The sequence below is a fragment of the Puma concolor genome, chromosome B3, assembly GCF_028749965.1.
Source record: "Puma concolor isolate L17-30 chromosome B3, mPumCon1.1.hap2, whole genome shotgun sequence".
Lineage (NCBI taxonomy): Eukaryota > Metazoa > Chordata > Mammalia > Carnivora > Felidae > Puma > Puma concolor.
This window is the reverse complement of record NC_141672.1, coordinates 49,012,083-49,030,336: the sequence shown is the minus strand read 5'-3', so window position 1 is coordinate 49,030,336 and position 18,254 is coordinate 49,012,083. Positions and strand designations below refer to the sequence as shown.

General features: G+C 42.1%; 1 protein-coding gene across 3 annotated transcripts in view; it reads left to right on the top strand.

The window, feature by feature from the left end:
- Positions 1 to 18,254, top strand: part of GNG2 (G protein subunit gamma 2) — a 120,796-nt gene that overhangs the window by 84,698 nt on the left and 17,844 nt on the right. For all 3 annotated transcript variants that reach the window (XM_086709758.1, XM_025919925.2, XM_025919924.2), the window contains one exon: positions 9,800 to 9,915. In XM_086709758.1, the coding sequence (XP_086565884.1) occupies positions 9,829 to 9,915 (87 nt within the window). In that variant the 5' untranslated portion in view covers positions 9,800 to 9,828. The remainder of the gene's footprint in view (positions 1 to 9,799; positions 9,916 to 18,254) is intronic.

Below are 18,254 nucleotides of genomic sequence, written 5' to 3'. Positions count from 1 at the left end.
GGACCACATGGAAATAGTCCAGGGTGGATTTTAAGTGGATATGTTGTTCCCTCGGTTCATGTTCTTCCCTATTGGCCCATAGCTTCCATACCAGATCTCGTTCGCATTAGCTCTCCCTGTAGCTACACAGATTGTAAAAATTGCTGTTGTGTTTGTGAAAATGGCCAAACATAAACCACAGTCCCCAGATTAGGATCAGTCTGCTGTATCTAAAAATGTGAATTGAGAAGGGCTGGAAGAACATCTTTCCCTGGGGCGGGGTGGGGGGTTGGGGCTTGCTTCAGAAATACCCCTTTCTCCAATGTTCTGACTTAATCCCACCCTTGATTTCCTTCAGCTAGGGAGGCAGTGCTCACTTCCCTGGAGTTGTGAGGATTAAACAGGAAGCTGGCCCAGGGCCTGGCACATGGCAAGCCCTTGGTTTATAAGCTAATACTCATTTTTAGTATGCGTTCCTGGTCCTCTGATAAAAGAACAGAGCTTTTGGCCTCGAAGATCAAATTCCCGGAAATGAGAAGCACTGAAAGAGAGAGGAGGAAGGGGAAGGTGCTTGGGAGACTCCTGTTTTGTTTTATTTACAAATCCATACTTAGCCAGCATTGTGGGGTCCAGCTCTCTGCATTCTGGCTTCCCGTATAAACTCCCTGGGTCTCCACGGGGGAGGCTATCTTCTTGTGCCTCCTCTCCTTTCGCCCCCCTCCCCTCACTGGCTCTCCTTCTCTCCCTTCCCCTATTCAAATGCTAACCAGTGCCCCAGGGTCCAATATCACTTCACATCTTCCCTCCCCAAGCGCTTCCATGCGGAAGTCTGTGTGGACCTACCTTGCCTTCCCCCTTTCCTGACACCTCCCTCCCCATTCTCACCTTCTTTTCATTTGCTACCCGCCCCCCACCTCCACACCGCTGCTTAAAAATGAACAAAGGAGGGGCGCCTGGGTGGCGCAGTCGGTTAAGCGTCTGACTTCAGCCAGGTCACGATCTCGCGGTCCGTGAGTTCGAGCCCCGCGTCAGGCTCTGGGCTGATGGCTCAGAGCCTGGAGCCTGTTTCCGATTCTGTGTGTCCCTCTCTCTCTGCCCCTCCCCCGTTCATGCTCTGTCTCTCTCTGTCCCAAAAAAAATAAATAAACATTAAAAAAAAAAAAAATGAACAAAGGAAAGGCCAGTGAGGAAACCAGGACTTTGTGACATCCCAAAGATATCTTTGTGCCCTCTCCAATTGTTGAAACACATGACTGGGAAAGAGTGAGCATGTGAGGTGGATTCCAATCCTGAGACCCTAGGGCTTGAACTTGTGGAGGGAGAAGCAACAACCTTCACAAAGAAATCCTCTATTGATTTAAACTATCCCTAGTGGTGGGCGAACTGAAAAGAAATTAGTGTTTGCGGATTAGTGGAGATCGTAATGTGCTATTTTGGTATTTTCAGGTCAAAGTGGCCAACTGGTAATAGAGATATGTGACCAAAAAGTTTCCTGAAACCTGGCGGGCTGTTTTACAGTTATTATTTGATTCTCACTGCAGCCACAACTCAGAAATTCACTCATGATCTGACTGTGAAGGCCCGTCCCTGGACTCTTTGTATACCTACTCTAATCAATTTGGTGATGCGTTTTGTGACTCGTTACAGAATTAATTAGAGTAGGGATCCAAAAAAGCAAAAAACCCAAAAAAATAAGTTTGGCAAAATGACCAAGCTAAATTTGTGTTGTGGAACAAACAGTCAAAGTAGACATTGATCGAGGTGACTAACTGTGGCAGCTCTGGAGAATTCCAAATTGAAATTGTTAGAAATTGGGCCTCTAATTCAAAAGCAACTAACAACCACTCATCGATGATACCAGCTACCTGACAAATGAGAATAATAAAAGATGTCATCAAGTGACAGGAGACTGCAAGCCTCTGATTTGTTTTCTAGACCTAGAATTGTTTGTTTTATTGCCGTGTAATCCTAACCCGAGAATATACAAAACAAGTAAATCAAGCCCCCTTATCACCAATTGCAACTATCAAAACATAGTTCTGAGAAACACACAGTTGTAATGAAAATGAAAGACCATAGGGAAGCCGCCTGCATGCCGTGCTTAAAAAACACCAAGTAGAGCATGAGAAAAATGGAATCCACCACAATTAACCTATACTCTCTAAGGCAAAGATCTCATTATCCAAACATTTACTTATCTTTGTGCCACAGAAATAAGGAGTTGTGTTTCTACTCCCAAGACTAAATGACAAGAAAATGTATGGTTTCTTAACAGAAGAGTTCCTCCTGAAAGAAATGAAAATGCTGGATGTATTTTTAGAAAAAGAAAACTCATCTAATGGTTATTATTCTATAACAAGCCTATCTCTCATGTTCAGGGGCAGGGACGCTCCTCTCATCAGTGAAAAGAATAAAATGCCTTCTGTATTAGTCTCAGGCTTGGAATTCAGGTGGGATAATTAGGACATTCTCGCAGAGTCCTACCAGTCTCTCACACAAACTCTAGAATTGTTCTAGGGGCTTTGGTTGTTTGTTTTCTTTTTCCTCACTGGCAAATATGACCCAGCATAATCTCATTCCACCCGCACATTGCAAGAGATTGTGCCCTCTTGCAAATCAGCAGGGACCAAATATGCATAAAGCATAATAATGCTAACAAGAATTATGAGCACTTAACACTTATTCATCCCTTTGAAGGTAATCAGGATCCTAAGACATAATATAAAAGCCAAGTTGGTTGAACCTTTCCTTGTGGATTACTTTCTTTGAGCAGACTTTTCATGCATGGATCTATGGCTTGTGTGTGTGTGTGTGTGTGTGTGTGTGTGTGTGTGTCCTTTCTCATTGAGAGACGAGGAACAGCACAATTCATTGTTGCCTGGCACTCTGCAGGGCATTAGAGTTTCTGCCTCTGCTCACTAAATGCCACTGGCGCCCCTAATTACTGTCATAACTCAGGCCACCCTCACACATTTCCAAATGCTTCCTAAGGGGTGGCACTTTCCCTGGTTGAGAACCTTTGCCAGCGAGACTTGGAGAATAGATTGAATCCCATTTGGAATTTCCAGAGGGTAGACTGTTGGAATTTTGAAAAGAGATCTTGGCTGTGGAATTCTGAAAGAATTAATCTGCAGTATTAGTGTTCTCTGATTCAAATTCAGAGATGTGTAACCACCCATATTTTAGGCCATAACTTGGTTGCCAGATGATGCAGCACTTTACAGGTGCTACCAATTGCTGGGCTGAAGACAGCTGGCGGGACCAAAGAGTGTCACTCCCGCACTACCCAACCTTGGATCATCACCCCAGCTGATTCCCAGAGATCTTTTGAGATTCCAGAAGTGACCCCAGGAATCCAGAGTTTCCCCCTGAGAACCAGACTCTGGCTCTGTTTCCCTCTGCCTCACTGATTTCTAGAAGAGTTAGAGTCCACAGCTGGTTGCATCGTGGAGGTGGGCTTCTGATGGTTCCAGGGACAGGCTGGGCCCCTGCAAGGGTAAACTATGGTACATCACAAGGCAGCCCAAAGACTGAGCTGATGGGGTGAGGGAGGAGCAGAGTATAGAAGTTAATCACCCTCTCTTTTTAACCAACAGTTTTTTGTTTGTTTTTGAGAGGTGTGTGTCTTAAAGCTTTGTCTACATGATCCTTTCAGCAGAATTTTACTTTTCCTTTTGGCTATTTTAGTGGTTGGTATAGTCAAACCATTTCCTTCCCTCTTAAAATAATTTCTGCCCAATTTCAGTAAGATGTAAAATGAAACAGGAACATTAGCAAAGGATATCTGATATGCATCTATGCTTCTGCCTAAGCACTTTGTCAACACTTTTCTTGGCCCGATATGCTCACAATGTGCAACACCTTTTTCTCAACAACACTTCTCATGGCATACAGCCCCTGTCAGCTCAGGTAGAGATGAAAGACAAAAGCTTTTGTCTTCCCCATTAGGAATCTGTGGTGTAACGTTTACATACACTAACAATGAATAGTCTTAAAAGGATATTAAGTAAAAAACTCCATTTGACAAGAATGTCAAAACTACTAAAATATTGGAACACCTGGGTGGCCAAGTCAGCTAAGCAACTGACTTTGGCTCAGGTTCGAGCCCCACATTGGGCTCTATGCTGACAGCTTGCAGCCTGGAGCCTGCTTTGGATTCTGTGTCTCCCTCTCTCTCTGCCCCTCCCCCACTCACACTCTGCCTCTCTTTCCCTCAAAAATAAATAAACATTAAAAAATAGTAAAATATTGGGGTGCCTGGGTGGCTCAGTCGGTTGAGGGTCCGACTTCGGCTCAGGTCATGATCTCACAGTTCGTGAGTTCAAGCCCCGCGTCAGGCTCTGTGCTGACAGCTCGGAGCCTGGAGCCTGCTTTGGATTCTGTGTCTCCCTCTCTCTCTCTGCCCCTCCCCCGCTCATGCTCTGTCTCTCTCAAAAATAAATAAACATTCCAAAAAATTTTTAAAAAATAATAAAATATTTAGGGACTAACTTAGAATAGAATTAACTTAGGAATAGAGAGCCCAGAAATAAACCCTCACATTTATGGTTAAATGATTTTCAACAAGGGTGCAAGACCGTTCAACTTGAAAAAGACAATCTTTTCAGCAAATGGTGCTGAGAAAACTGGCTATCCACGTGCAAAAGAATGAAGTTGGACCCTTACCCAACACCCCATACAAAAATTAACTCAAAATGCATCAAAGACATAAACGTAAGAGCTAAAACTATAAAGTTCTCAAAAGAAAACATAGGGCAGAAACTTAACAACATTGAATTTGATGACTTCTTGAATATGATGCCAGAGGGACAGGCAACAAAAGAAAATTGGACTTTATGAAAATTAAAAACTCTTGTGCATCAAAGCACACTATTAACAGAGTAAAAAGACAATCTGTTAAATGAGAGAAAATGTTTACAAACCCCGTATTATCTGGTACCAGATTAATATCCAAAATATATATAGAACTCCTAAAACTCAACAGCAAAAAACCTGATTCAAAAATGGGCAGGGGCATCTAGTTGGCAGTTGGTTAAGCATCTGACTCCTGATTTCAGCTTGGGTCGTGATCTCACAGTTTGTTGGACTGAGCCCCGCATCAGGCTCTGCGCTGACAGAGTGGAGCCTGCTTGGGATTCTCTCTCCCTCTCTCTCTGCCCCTCCCCCACTCTCTCTTGTTTTCTCTCTCTCAAAATAAATAAACTTGAAAAAAGATGTGCAAAGAGGGGCACCAGGCTGGCACAGTCAGTGGAGCATGTGACTCTTGAACTCAGGTTTATGGGTTTGAGGCCCATGCTGGGTGTGGAGATTACCTAAAAATAATAAAACATTAAAAACAAAAACAAAAAGAGGCACAGGACTTGAATAGACATTTCAACACAGGAGATCTACAGATGGTCAATAAGTACATGAAAAGATGCTCATCATCACTAATCATTAGGGAAGGCCAATCAAAAACACACTGAAATACTACCTCACACCCATTAAGATAACTACTGCCAAAAACAAAAGCAATGGAAAATAATGAGTATTGGGAAAGCTGACAATTTGGATCCCTTGTGCACGTTTGGTGAGAATGTAAAATGGTATAGCTGCTATGAGAAATAATATGGCTGTTCCTCACAAAGCTAAAAATCGATTGGCCATATGATCCAGCAACTCTACTTTGAGGTGTATACTCGAAAGAATTGAGATAGTTGTACACCCATGTTTATAGCAGCATTATTCATGGTAGCTAAAACATGGAAGCAATGGACGTGTCCATCAATAGATGAATGGGAAAACAAAATGTGGTATGTACATGTAGTGGAATATTATTCAGCCTCAAAAAGGAAGGTGATTCTGATTCATGCTACAATGTACATGAAACTTGAGGACATTATGCTAAGTGATAGAAGCCAGTCATAAAAAGATACTGTATGATCCCACTTCTACGAGGCACCTAGAGTAGCCAAAATCATAGAAACAGAAGGTAGAATAGTGGTTTCTAGGGCTAAGGGGAGGAAATAATGGGAGTTACTGTTTACTGGGTACAGAGTTTCAGTTTTATGAGAAGAGAAGGGTTCTGAGTGTGTGTGTGCACGTGCACCTACGCACACGTGACACATTGTCCAAATACATCAAGCTTAGAAGACAGGCTAACTTTTCTTACCATAGCCACTTTTTAGGAAAACATCCTTCTTTGGAACACTGGTCTAGGACTGTGTAGTGCTTTCTATCTCCAGGAGGGGGATGTTATGGGAAAGCAACTGGATACACAAAAGAAGAAAATGCACAGAGCGATTCCAAAAGTGATACTAGACTCTGTTGGGTCATATGGTAAACCAAGAACATTGATGCTGTGTCTTCCTCAAACGAAAACGAAAACCTGTGTTTACTTTTACTCTTAAGTCCATTTAGGTTTCAAGTGTGTTTTCTTCCCAACATTTTCAGACTTGCATCCTGCCCCATCCCTCTTCTTTTTCCATCTCATTCCTCACCTCCCCACTTCTCTTTTCTGTTTGTACAGGGGTCTTCTTCCATGGTAAGTAGCATGAAGGCCCCCCCCAAAATGCCCATGTCTCCATTCCTGGTATGTGTGAATATGCTACGTTATATGGCAAAGGGGAATTAAAGTTGCAGCTGGGATTAAGGTTGCTAGTCAGCTGACCTGAAGATGGGGAGATTGTCCTGGATTATCTAGGTGGGCCAGGCGTAAATTAGTTCTTGAAGAAGGGAGCAGAGGAGAGTCAGAGGGAGATATGACAACAGAAGAGGTCAGAGTGATATGATATGAGAACAACTCAACTCACCTTTGCTAGCTTTGAAAATGAAGGATAGGGCCAAGGAACACCAGTAGTAGCCCCTAGAAGCTAGGAAGAGTCAAGAAAACAAATTTTCCCCTAGGGCCTCCAGAAGGAATACAACCCTGCTGACACCTGGATTTTAGTCCAGTGAGACCTACTTCAGACTTCTGACCTCTAGAGCTGTAAGATAATAAATTCCTATTATTTAAGCTCCTATATTTGTAGTAATGTGATACAGGAGCAATAGAAAACTCAGACATTTTCTGTCTCAGTCTCCTTGGGACAGCCATAGCTTTCCCAAGGAACATGAAAAGGCATTAGGACACAGACTTTCCTGGATATTCACATGAAAATAATCAGTCATTTGCTCAGTGGCAGATCTGTTGTCCAAGAGCTGAAAAACTCTTAATAATGGTGGTATAAACAAAATAGTACTTATTTCTCTTTATATAACCAGGTCACATCTGGTATTGTGGCTCTACAGTGTCAGTAAGCACCCGGATCTTTCCTTCTCACCCTGGTGTGAAACCTAACAGTTCAAGATGGAGCACTATAGCCAACAAGACTGTCTTCTAGGCCAGTAGCAGGAGGAAAGGGAGGCAAGGAACACACCCCGCTCCCTTCAAGGGCACTTCTGCCTATATCTTATTGGCCAAAACTTGGTCGTAGAGCTATAACGGCCTGCAAGGGAGACCGGAGAATATATATTTCAGTAAAGTCTGCCCAGCTAAAATTCAGGGTTCTTGTGGTCTCTGTTAAAAAGGAAAAAAAAATTGTCATTACTAATGAAGAAGAGGAGAAGCAGTATTTGACTATTTGGAGGCAAGCCGTGGTCTCTGACACAAGTTGCTACGTAATCTGGCTTAAATTCAAGGGCAGAAGAATAGCTGGCCAGACTCCCAAAGCTCCCTCAGGGCCAATGAGTATTTGATAATTCTGTGATAATTTGTATTCTAGTGTGATAAATTCTAATTCAGAAGAGATGTTAACTTCACAGAACAGTGTCCAGGGTCTTGTGGATCATAACTACTTCCGACTTTGAATGAATGAAAGAGTTAGACTACCCTAACTCGGTAATTCAAAATTCCATCTTGGTCTTGTGACATTTTGCAAGGGTGTTAGATTTTTATTCCATTTGGGGATACGTAATTTCCCTGTGGGGGAGATGATTGGGTCCCTAATTATGCTGATGAAATCGTAATTGTCAAAGCCTCTCCTTTTTTTTTTTTTTTTGTTTTTACATAAAGATCCCTCCCTTGATCTTCAAGCATATGAAAGTAGTGCTCAGAGATCTTTGTGGCTTCAAAATCCCTTCAGTCTTCCTTCCCACTTTATTGTCTCTGACGCCTTTGAAAATAAGTTGAGAGAACAGTTAATTATCTTCCAGTTTATACTGTAAATGCCGTTGGGGTGGCTGATTTTGCAGTATTCTTTATAAAATAACACTATGAAGGGACCTCTTTGTTTACAGAGAGTTATACATAATTTCTTCTTTTGTCTTGAAGAAGAAGATGCCAAGATATAAGAACCAAAGGAAATAATTTGCATACTTATGCTTTTTTGGTCATTAAAAATTGTTTCTTGATTTTTACTGAATAAGAGAGTCTTGCATTGAACTTACTATGGGTCATTCTTCCTTCCCCAGGTTTTCTATGTGTTCTCTTTCCTTTTTGTGATGGTAGCCTGATTATACTTTATCCCTGAATTAAAATACTGCCCAAAGCTAGCAGAAGTCACAGTTTTTAATATAATGTCTTCAGAGCAAGATTCAACTGTTGACTGAAGCAAGGCTTTAATGCCTCTCATTTCTTGTGTCATGCACTCTAGTTAAATTGCTGCTCTCAGACATTGCTTCACTGTTGGGTGTCAGTGACCATGAGGGGCACATCTATACAGACAGTCCTGAAATAGCATATGGCACCTTAACATAGAGCGAGACGTGATCAGAATGTGGGGGAAATGGGTACCAAAAATAAAATAGGGTACTTTCTGAGATGAATGACAAAAATCAAATGAGATGGTGGGTCAAGAAAGAATTAGAAGAGAAAATGAAATTGGGATAGGACCTGAAGGGGATGGGAGCAAAGATGGGGAGGAAATCTGGCAAAGCCAGAGGCAAAGAAACCATCTCACAATTTACATAGGTGCAGAATTCCACTCTCTGAACATTTGTGTTCCATTTCCATATTTAGAAAAGTAATAAGTCCATTATACTTAATAAAGAATTCACCAGAATTCTGTGAACTCCTTGATGTAATTAACAATTCAGACATGGCAGTCCTTCCCCCTTGTTGTTATAAATGAAAAGTTGTGAATCAAGTACATGGTTGTGAATCTAGCCATATTTCAAATAGAGTAGAGAGAAATGACTATTTTTTTTTAAATGCTGGATAAACAACACTGAAAAGCCACACATCCTGTATAGAGTCCTTGCAGTATAATAGGCTGAGGTGATTACAGTTAACTATAAAGCTGGTGTTTGAGCCTATCAGGAGAACATTGCAAACATGGTGTCTTTAGTCCTAAAGGATTATATAATGTACCATTCCTCTCTCTGCTTGCCTTCCATTGTTTACCCTCTGAGGGCACTTAACAGAGTATCTGACAATAGCACCTGAAAAATAACAGCAGTAATAATGTAAATTGTCGCCCTTACTATTTTGAACTCATTTCATAAGATAACAACTTTAATGACTTGCTTTCTTGATTCAGCAGTACATCTTATTCTAAGGGATTTCATAAACATTGTGTTTCATTGTGCTTCATTGTGCTTCTCTGAAGAAGGGGAAGAAGTGCAGATGGATGTGGGGGGGGGCAGGGGCAGGGCAGTGAGGTGGGGGGGCAGGTATTTGGAAAAACACACCTCATCTTCTGGTCTGCCTGCAATCAGACTCAGTGCTGGACTGGGGCTGTAGAGGGCTGGGAGAGCCAGACCTGACCACAGCCACTCTTTCGACACCCCCGGATATGATGAGCCTGTGCATTTGGCAGCCCATGAATTCCCTGATGCATTCTTCCTTCCTGTTTTCTTTCAGTGTATCTGAAAAGCCTACCCAGCATTCCAATGGCCAGCAACAACACCGCCAGCATAGCACAAGCCAGGAAGCTGGTAGAACAGCTGAAGATGGAGGCCAACATCGATAGGATAAAGGTGAGGACCACGTAACCCACACCACTCCTCCAACCTCGATTATGAGGAGCGTGGCTTGCAGCCACCTGTCACTTGACTTCCCTTCTATCGAGAGTGATGAAAGCAGTGAGGGCAAGAGAGAAACTTAATGATTGGGCAAACGTTCACTTTTCTAATGTGTCTTTGCTTTCTCCAGATTTCTCTCAAATGAAATGACAGCATAAATTAAAACTGGTTCTCGGGGCGCCTGGGTGGCGCAGTCGGTTAAAGCGTCCGACTTCGGCCAGGTCACGATCTCGCGGTCCATGAGTTCGAGCCCCGCGTCGGGCTCTGGGCTGATGGCTCGGAGCCTGGAGCCTGTTTCCGATTCTGTGTCTCCCTCTCTCTCTGCCCCTCCCCGTTCATGCTCTGTCTCTCTCTGTCCCAAAAATAAATAAACGTTGGAAAAAAAAAAAATTAAAAAAAAAAAAACTGGTTCTCCATGTAGACTTAAAAACAAAACAATAACAGCAAAGCAAACAAATGAAAAACTTTGGCTCATGGCTGAGATCTAGCCAAGGAGATTGGAGAACACACAAAACGTATCAGGTCACCAGTTGACCTCCCCAACTTTGTAGAGACTGTCTTCTTATTTGGGTTTTAACTTTTCTGTCTTGGTTTAGGCTCTAAGTTTAAGTGTCTCTCTTGATTAATCCTGTCATGATTAATCCTTCCATTCACTACTGCAGGTTATAATTCTTCACTCTTTTATACCTCATTGGATTTCTTTTCTTCAAAACACTGAAATCACACATGGTCTCCCTAAGGAGAAGTCAAACAGCATAGTGGGTAAATGAAAGTATTTTATCAAGTGAAACTCAGAAATGTATCTCATTTTATTAAAATAACACTAGAACATTCTTCCAAGTGCCAAATTCTTTTTATTTTTTTATTTTTTTTTAAATTTTTTTTTTTAACGTTTATTTATTTTTGAGACAGAGAGAGACAGAGCATGAACGTGGGAGGGTCAGAGAGAGAGGGAGACACAGAATCTGAAACAGGCTCCAGGCTCTGAGCTGTCAGCACAGAGCCTGATGCGGGGCTTGAACTCACGGGCCGCGAGATCATGACCTGAGCTGAAGTCAGACGCTTAACCAACTGAGCCACCCAGGCACCCCCCAAATTCTTTTTAAAACTAGAATATTTTTACTATTTTTTCCATACCTGAGTTAGCAGCCTAAACTATCTACCCAACCTTTGGAGTATGCTTATAGATCAAGGGTCAGTAAATTAAAGCTCATGAGCCAGAACATTTATTTTTATAAATAAGGGTTTATTATAACATAGCCATTAATTTACATATTGTCTGTAGCTACTTTCCCACTACAACAGCAGAGCAGAGTAGTTACAACAGAGACCACGTGGCCCTCAAAACATAAAATGTTTACTCTCTGGCCTTTTACTGAAAACTTGACTGACCCCCTGGTCTAGAACAATAGTTCTCCACCCACCTGTACACTCAGATTACTCAGGGAACTCTGTGAAAAGATCAATTCCAAAATGACACTCTAGACCAATTAAGTCAGAATCTCTTGAGTTATGATTCAGGCATCAGGTTTGTGTGTGTGTATGTGTGTGTGTGTGTGTTTTGTTTTTAATTATCACTTAGTTTCAATGTAAAGCCAAGGTTAAGAACCTAGGGGAAGGGATTTGGTCCTTTTTTTTTTTTTTAATTTAAGTAAAAATTTACACCCACCATGGGGCTTGAACTCATGACCCTGAGATCAAGAGTTGCATGCTCACCCGACTGAGGCAGCCTGGTACCCAGGGTTTGTTCCTTCTAACTCCTATCAGATACATGCTAGAGAGTGAAGGGGGAGATGGTATTCCCTCATAAGTAAGCTAAGCAAATATCCATGGACATCTATCTATTTTAATCTTCTTTTTTGAGTTCTGATGATGGGGCTATAAGATGTAAACAGCTTCTCTTCTTTCAACAGCTTTAACTCTTCTTCTTTATTCATGAATGAGATAAATAAAGGGTCCTCACCATCTGCCTTGCTCCTTTACCACCTTCTTCATCTCGTCTTTTCCTTTTGCCTCTTCTTTCTTACCCCCTTGCTGAAAAAGTAGCACAGTGACTGCTGAGAGAAGTGAGGTTGTTCAAGGATTGTCACATCAAAATGAGACATTTAGTTCTTCTTTGGGAGGGACGGGGACAGAGGAAGGTTCTGCCCATGGACCTTCTGGAAAATGTCACTTTGCCTTTCAGGGCACCCCAACTAAGATAAAAGTGTTTGTGAGGCACTGTTGTGGTTGGCATTTTCTGTTACTCTTCAGCATTCTCAGATCTGCTCCCGAAGGAGGATGTGATGGTACTGGAGGTGATGAAAAGCTGGCAGTGGGAGAGAGAAGACAGAAATAGGCCTGTTCAGCCATAAGTCAGATCTCCATCCTCCCTCACCTGAGTGACTGACTGGCTACAAGGGGCTCCTAGTTGATCCCTGAAATCCCATCTCAACCCTGTCTCCATCCGTGCCATCAACTATCCTCCACATTGCTGCCAATGAAAATTTTCTATAAGAAAATCTCATTATGTTCCTTTCCTACAGAAAATCTTTTCATGCTTCCCATCACCTATAAAATAAAGTCCAAACCGTTAGCAGAGTATGCAAGGTGCTTCTGGCCTCTGCCCCTCTTTTCAGCTTCATCCCCTTCTTTTTGCCAACCTGCCATACTGAGCCACTTCTGATGCTCTTGATGGAAATTTCAAATGCCTGGAACATTCACTCACCTTCTTTCTGTCTCTCTGCTTTACTAACTCTGGTGACTCCTTGAAGGCTCAGACCAATCATTACATCCTTTGAGAAGCTTTCCCAGACCCTCATCATAAGGTTGGATTTTTACTGATTGTCAGTTGTTCATCTATTCTTTTATCTAACAAATATTTTACTGACAGCTTTTTGAATTGCCAGACCTTTGCTAGGTCCTAGAGAGACAGAGACAGATAAAGATGAAAACATGGCTCTTGCCCTCAAGGATCTCCTTGATCCCCCTTCCTAGTCTAGGAAGCGGTTACAGAAAATATGAACATGACCTATCACTGACATAAATAAGATAGCCAAGAAGCATAATCTCCAAATATCATCAGAAAGAAGCCAGCACCACACCCCAATTCCCTTTGTATACTTCTTCCGAAGACACCAAAGGAATCACCACAGCAAGAGAGACGAAGCGTTCATCTAATAAAGCGGGCCCTGGGTGGTGATCTTCCTAGGCAATCTTCATATCCAAATTTCTGGACCCTCACTATGTCATTAGACCTCACATTGTTGGAAATACAGCAGCAGCTTGTATTTCTGTATTTGTTCTGCACATCAGAGCCAGGCAGGCACGCTGTGGTGAAGTGTCAGATTATTTTTAGTTCAGCTGTTGGCTAAACTGCGACTGTGTTGACAGAGTTGACAGCTAGATGGTTTAGGGCTGGGGTATGTGCCTTCAGGAGTCCCTTCAAAGGCTTCTGAGCACTCAGGCTTCTCCACCTGCTATGCATGCATGATCCCATCAGCAAGAGAGGGCTTCTCTCTGAAGATCCCATGTTTGTGATTTTGCAGTCAGAGTAGTGACCTCTTTAAGCTATAAAGGGCAGTGGTGGTGGTATGTACATGTGACAGAGCCCACTGTGGCTGAAGCCACAAGAAACAGGGGACAGGGAACACAGTGGCCCTGAAGCTTCCAGAGTCCCATCAGCAGGCACGGCCCTATCCCTCCTGTGGCCTCCAGAATAACTTGGGCTGCAGAGAGAAGCTGTACAGTAGGAGGATCTGAATAGCATATTCATTTTTAAACCTTCTTGTGTCCTATCCCTTTGCATCACAGGTCCTGGGAGAATTGGGCTAATGAATCCATTATCTGTTCATAAGCCTCAGGCATATATAAATTATACTCCCAGCCTTTCTGTGTTTCTTTGTTAGCATTTAATTCAAGGACAGAAAGTAAAGACAAAACTTAAGGAAGCTGGGAAGGGATCTGGCGACAGGAACGGAGAGGGGCGTAGAACTGTGACACTCAGATGTATGAAACAGCAATATTCTCACACTGATGTTGAGCAGAGACAAATAAAAGGAAGCTTGTCCTTCGAGCACAAGTTGAGAGAGCATGTCCAAAAGTAAAGGACAGCAGGACTTCAGTAAATCTATTTATTCACCACTATATTAGGGCTTCTTGGGTTTCTAATAATAGGAGCCTAACCCAAGCTCACTTAAGCAGGAAGAGGGGATTGATTATAAAAGATACAGTGTGTCTCAGATTCCAAGAGCAGAAATGTAGCTGGGTAAGCAATAGAAATAAGAGCTGGAAGCCCATTGGAAACCGGGAGAGCTCTGTTACATGTCTCTGCCTCCCTTTGTGTGTCTCTTTTTTTTCCCAAGAATAGATTTCTCAGCTGCCTGTTCCATGTGGCAGATATGATGGCTGCCCACAGCTCCCAGGATCCCATGTCACTTCCACCTCCATGAAGAGGTGATAGATTGATTTAATTCCTTTTCAAGTGCATATTCCTAGAGTGGCATTTCTGTACTAGCAAGAGTGAGCCATCTACAGCTCTAATCAATGGACATTAGAATAGAACCACATTGCACAAACATTGCTCCTAGGAATTAACACACCCACATGAATGGGAAAGGAATGGATACTTAAGGAGGAGTGAGAATCATTGTAGGCTGGAAAGATGCTTTCTGACGGAGGGCATGGTTAGCATAATGAAGAATAATGTAGATGTAAGAAAAAAAGAAAGCCAAGGCCAGGGGCGTGGGTGAAATGAGTGCTTCTTAACTAATTGGATGCTCCATAAATTGACCCCACATAAAAACGTCAAATTTATTTCTCATTTGTCCCAAATAGACCCTTCCAACTTGCTCCCCTTACTCCCCCTTGCTCCCCCAAGAATATGCTCTGTAAATTCCCACCTCTCTTGTTATTCTGGGTCCCTCACTGAGACTGCCTTTCTCCTTATTCTTTTCATATCTACTACAGACTCAATGTTTGTATCCCCGACTCCTCAAAAAAAAAAAGGTTCATATGTTGAAATCCTAACCCCCAATATGATGGTATTTGGAGGTGGGCCTTTGGAGGATGATTAGGTCAGGAGGGGTGAGCCTTCATGAATAGGATTAGCGCCCTTTTGAAAAGAGACCCCACGGGGTGCCTGGGTGGCTCAGTCGGTTGAGCGTCCAACTTCAGCTCAGGTCATGATCTCGCGGTCCGTGGGCCCGAGTCCTGCGTCGGGCTCTGTGCTGACAGCTCAGAGCCTGGAGCCTGCTTCAGATTCTGTGTCTTCCTCTCTCTCTGCCCCTCCCCTGCTCGTGCTCTGTCTCTCTCTGTCTCATTCATAAATAAATAAATAAATAAATAAATAAATAAATATTTTAAAAAATTAAAAAAAAAAAAAAAAAAAAAAAAAAAAGAGACCCAGGGAGGTCCCTCATCCTTTCCATCGTGGGAGGTAATAGTAAGAAAACATCTTTGAACCAGGAAGTGGACTCCTGCCAGATGCTGAATCTGCCAGCACTCTGTTCTTAGACTTTCCACTCTCCAGAACTGTGAGGAATAAATTTCTGTTGTTTATAATCCACCCATTCTACGATATTTTGTTACAGAACCTGAATTGACTAAGACCCTGTCCAAATCTTACTCCCCTTTTAAGGGTCAGCTCCAATCCCCATTTGTCCGTGAATCTCTTGCCATTCTGACCATTTTCATCAAACAAATTTTTCCAACTAGACTACAGTCCTCAAAGTCAAAGACCATGTCATTCACCTGTCTGCATCCGTCAGGGCAGTGAAGTACTCAGGCATTCCAGAAACTCTTTTTGAGTGGATAACTTTAAGTTCATGTGCTAAGAATGTCATATAACAGGACATCAGGAGCTATACTCCATGTGACATTTCCAGTGACATTTATGGTTTGGGAAATTGCAAGCCTGAATATAACTGGCTAAATAAAACTGTGATCACAGGAGAAGTTTGACTAAAATGCAAAAATGAAGAGAGGACGGGCAAATAGTTTCATGTCATAGTATGATTATAAGTAGCCAGCGTTTATAGTACACCTTCTTTTTAAAACAGTTCAACATAAAAATAGACCCGATTTTCATAACTGACAAATATGTGTAAATTATTGAATTAAAGACAAAGGTTCCTTTTTCTTAGAGGCTGGGGGAGGGGCAAAGGGAGAGAGAGAGAGAGGAAGAAATCATCTTTCTGATGATTGATTCATAAAAGATTAGAATTGTACCAATCATGAAAAAAAAATGGTACTGAAAAAAGACCAGTTAGACATCACACTTGGTACTAGAGAGGGGACATACGTCCTAAGTTTGGGGCTTTTGAAGTTTTTCTCCAGCATTTGAAATGAAAGTTTTAACATCTCTTCCCCAAAATGCTTGCATTTGATTTATTAGGGAGAATAAGATACTGTCCTCCTCATAGGCCAATTGAGAGAATTTTCAGGGACTATAAAATCAGTACAGTATGTCAAAGGACTTAAAGAGGAAAGGGTTGTGTTCAGCATTGGCCAGTCCTAATTCTTTCAATTTGCGGATAATGAAACAAAAAATTTTAAATTGAATTCACACATACGTTAATAATGGAGCTTGGCACTTCATTTTTATGACAGTTGATATAACTTTTAAAAACTCAGTAGGTATTTGTTAAGCACCACACACATGCTTAGCCTTACACATTGTACCTAGGGGCTACAGAAGTACTGTTAAACCTTGATGATTTGAAATCCCTAGAAAATGAATTTCTCTGGATAGCCCAGTTTTCAGGCCAGATGAAGTCTCCCTTTTTAAAAATGTAACTATTTTGGGTGACGCTTTTCAGCGTCTTTCTTTTTTATTAAATAAATGTACTTTTTTGGTGACTATTTTGAAGTTATTAATTTCAAAAATATCATTCTATTTCCTTTAAGAAAAAATCCTATAGGGACGCCTGGGTGGCGCAGTCGGTTAAGCGTCCGACTTCAGCCAGGTCACGATCTTGCGGTCCGTGAGTTCGAGCCCCGCGTCAGGCTCTGGGCTGATGGCTCGGAGCCTGGAGCCTGTTTCCGATTCTGTGTCTCCCTCTCTCTCTGCCCCTCCCCCGTTCATGCTCTGTCTCTCTCTGTCCCAAAAATAAATAAATGTTGAAAAAAAATTAAAAAAAAAAATCCTATAGATACAACATTAGTTTAATACCACCCTTGGAGAAGAGGAGAGGGGAAGAGGACTTAGAATATTCACTCATTATTTTATAAATAAAAAATAGTAGATATTTATCCGTACAATTTTACTTTCTGTAGTATTGCAATCAAAGTTTGACCCCAGGTACTCCTCACACCCAGGAAAGATCCTTTCTACTCAATTATGGCCACCCACAGTGATGCAGACACCATGATGTTGAGAAGCATGTCAAAGAATACTGAGGTTTCTTCTACATTCACTAGTGTTAAACTGAACATTTGCATTTTTTCTTACATGAATTACATATTAATGGTTCAAAGAAAAATGAAGGCTTAAAAGTAGCCAGTTGCTTTTGACCTGAGCAAAAGACCTTTCTAGACAAATGTCACACCAATCTCTCCTACTTTGGAAATTCTGTCTCTTCCAGAGGTTGGCAGTTTCTTTGCCTTCAGGCACGTCACCAGGCCTATGACGGGCGATGTTCAATGTTCATAATAACTTCCTATTTCAAGCCTCCATCCCAGCACAATCTTTGAGGTCCTTTAAAGCAACAAGTTAAAGTTAAGTCAACTTTGGGTGGTGACTTTAGTGCAGGCAACTCAACTGAGAGAGTTGATTGCCATCTCACACATGAGACTTCCCGCATACATAGGCAGTAACCACCTGTCAGTGCTTACTTCTTTGCCCGATGGCTTGCAAGCATTTTGCGACATCAATTTTAAAATGCGTCTCGATTTCAGAATGTAATGAAGACAGATGTATATCCTTACATACTGTTTAAATTCTTGGGTCTGACTTTTACCCTAACACCTGCTTCTCAGAGCTGTCATGGTATCTGCCTAGGGTGGCTCCCTATGTTTTCAGAGGCTAAAATCATAGTGTGGCAGCCTTTGTTGGGACTGTGTGGAGTGACCCTTTCTTTCCTCTGGTGTTCTCAGCCCCGGTCTCATTTGGAGAGATTGCTGGATAGCTGGGCGTCAGCAGTGGTCAGTCTGGGGACATGCACACGCTTATCAAATGTAATTCCTTTACCTGTGCAACAGATGTCATCTCCCTGCCTGAGGACACGCTCCACCATCTGCCCATCCTAAATCATCAGTCTTGGTTCTCTGTTTCATCAGCTCCAACAATGTACAGACACAGTGTTATTTCTCCATCT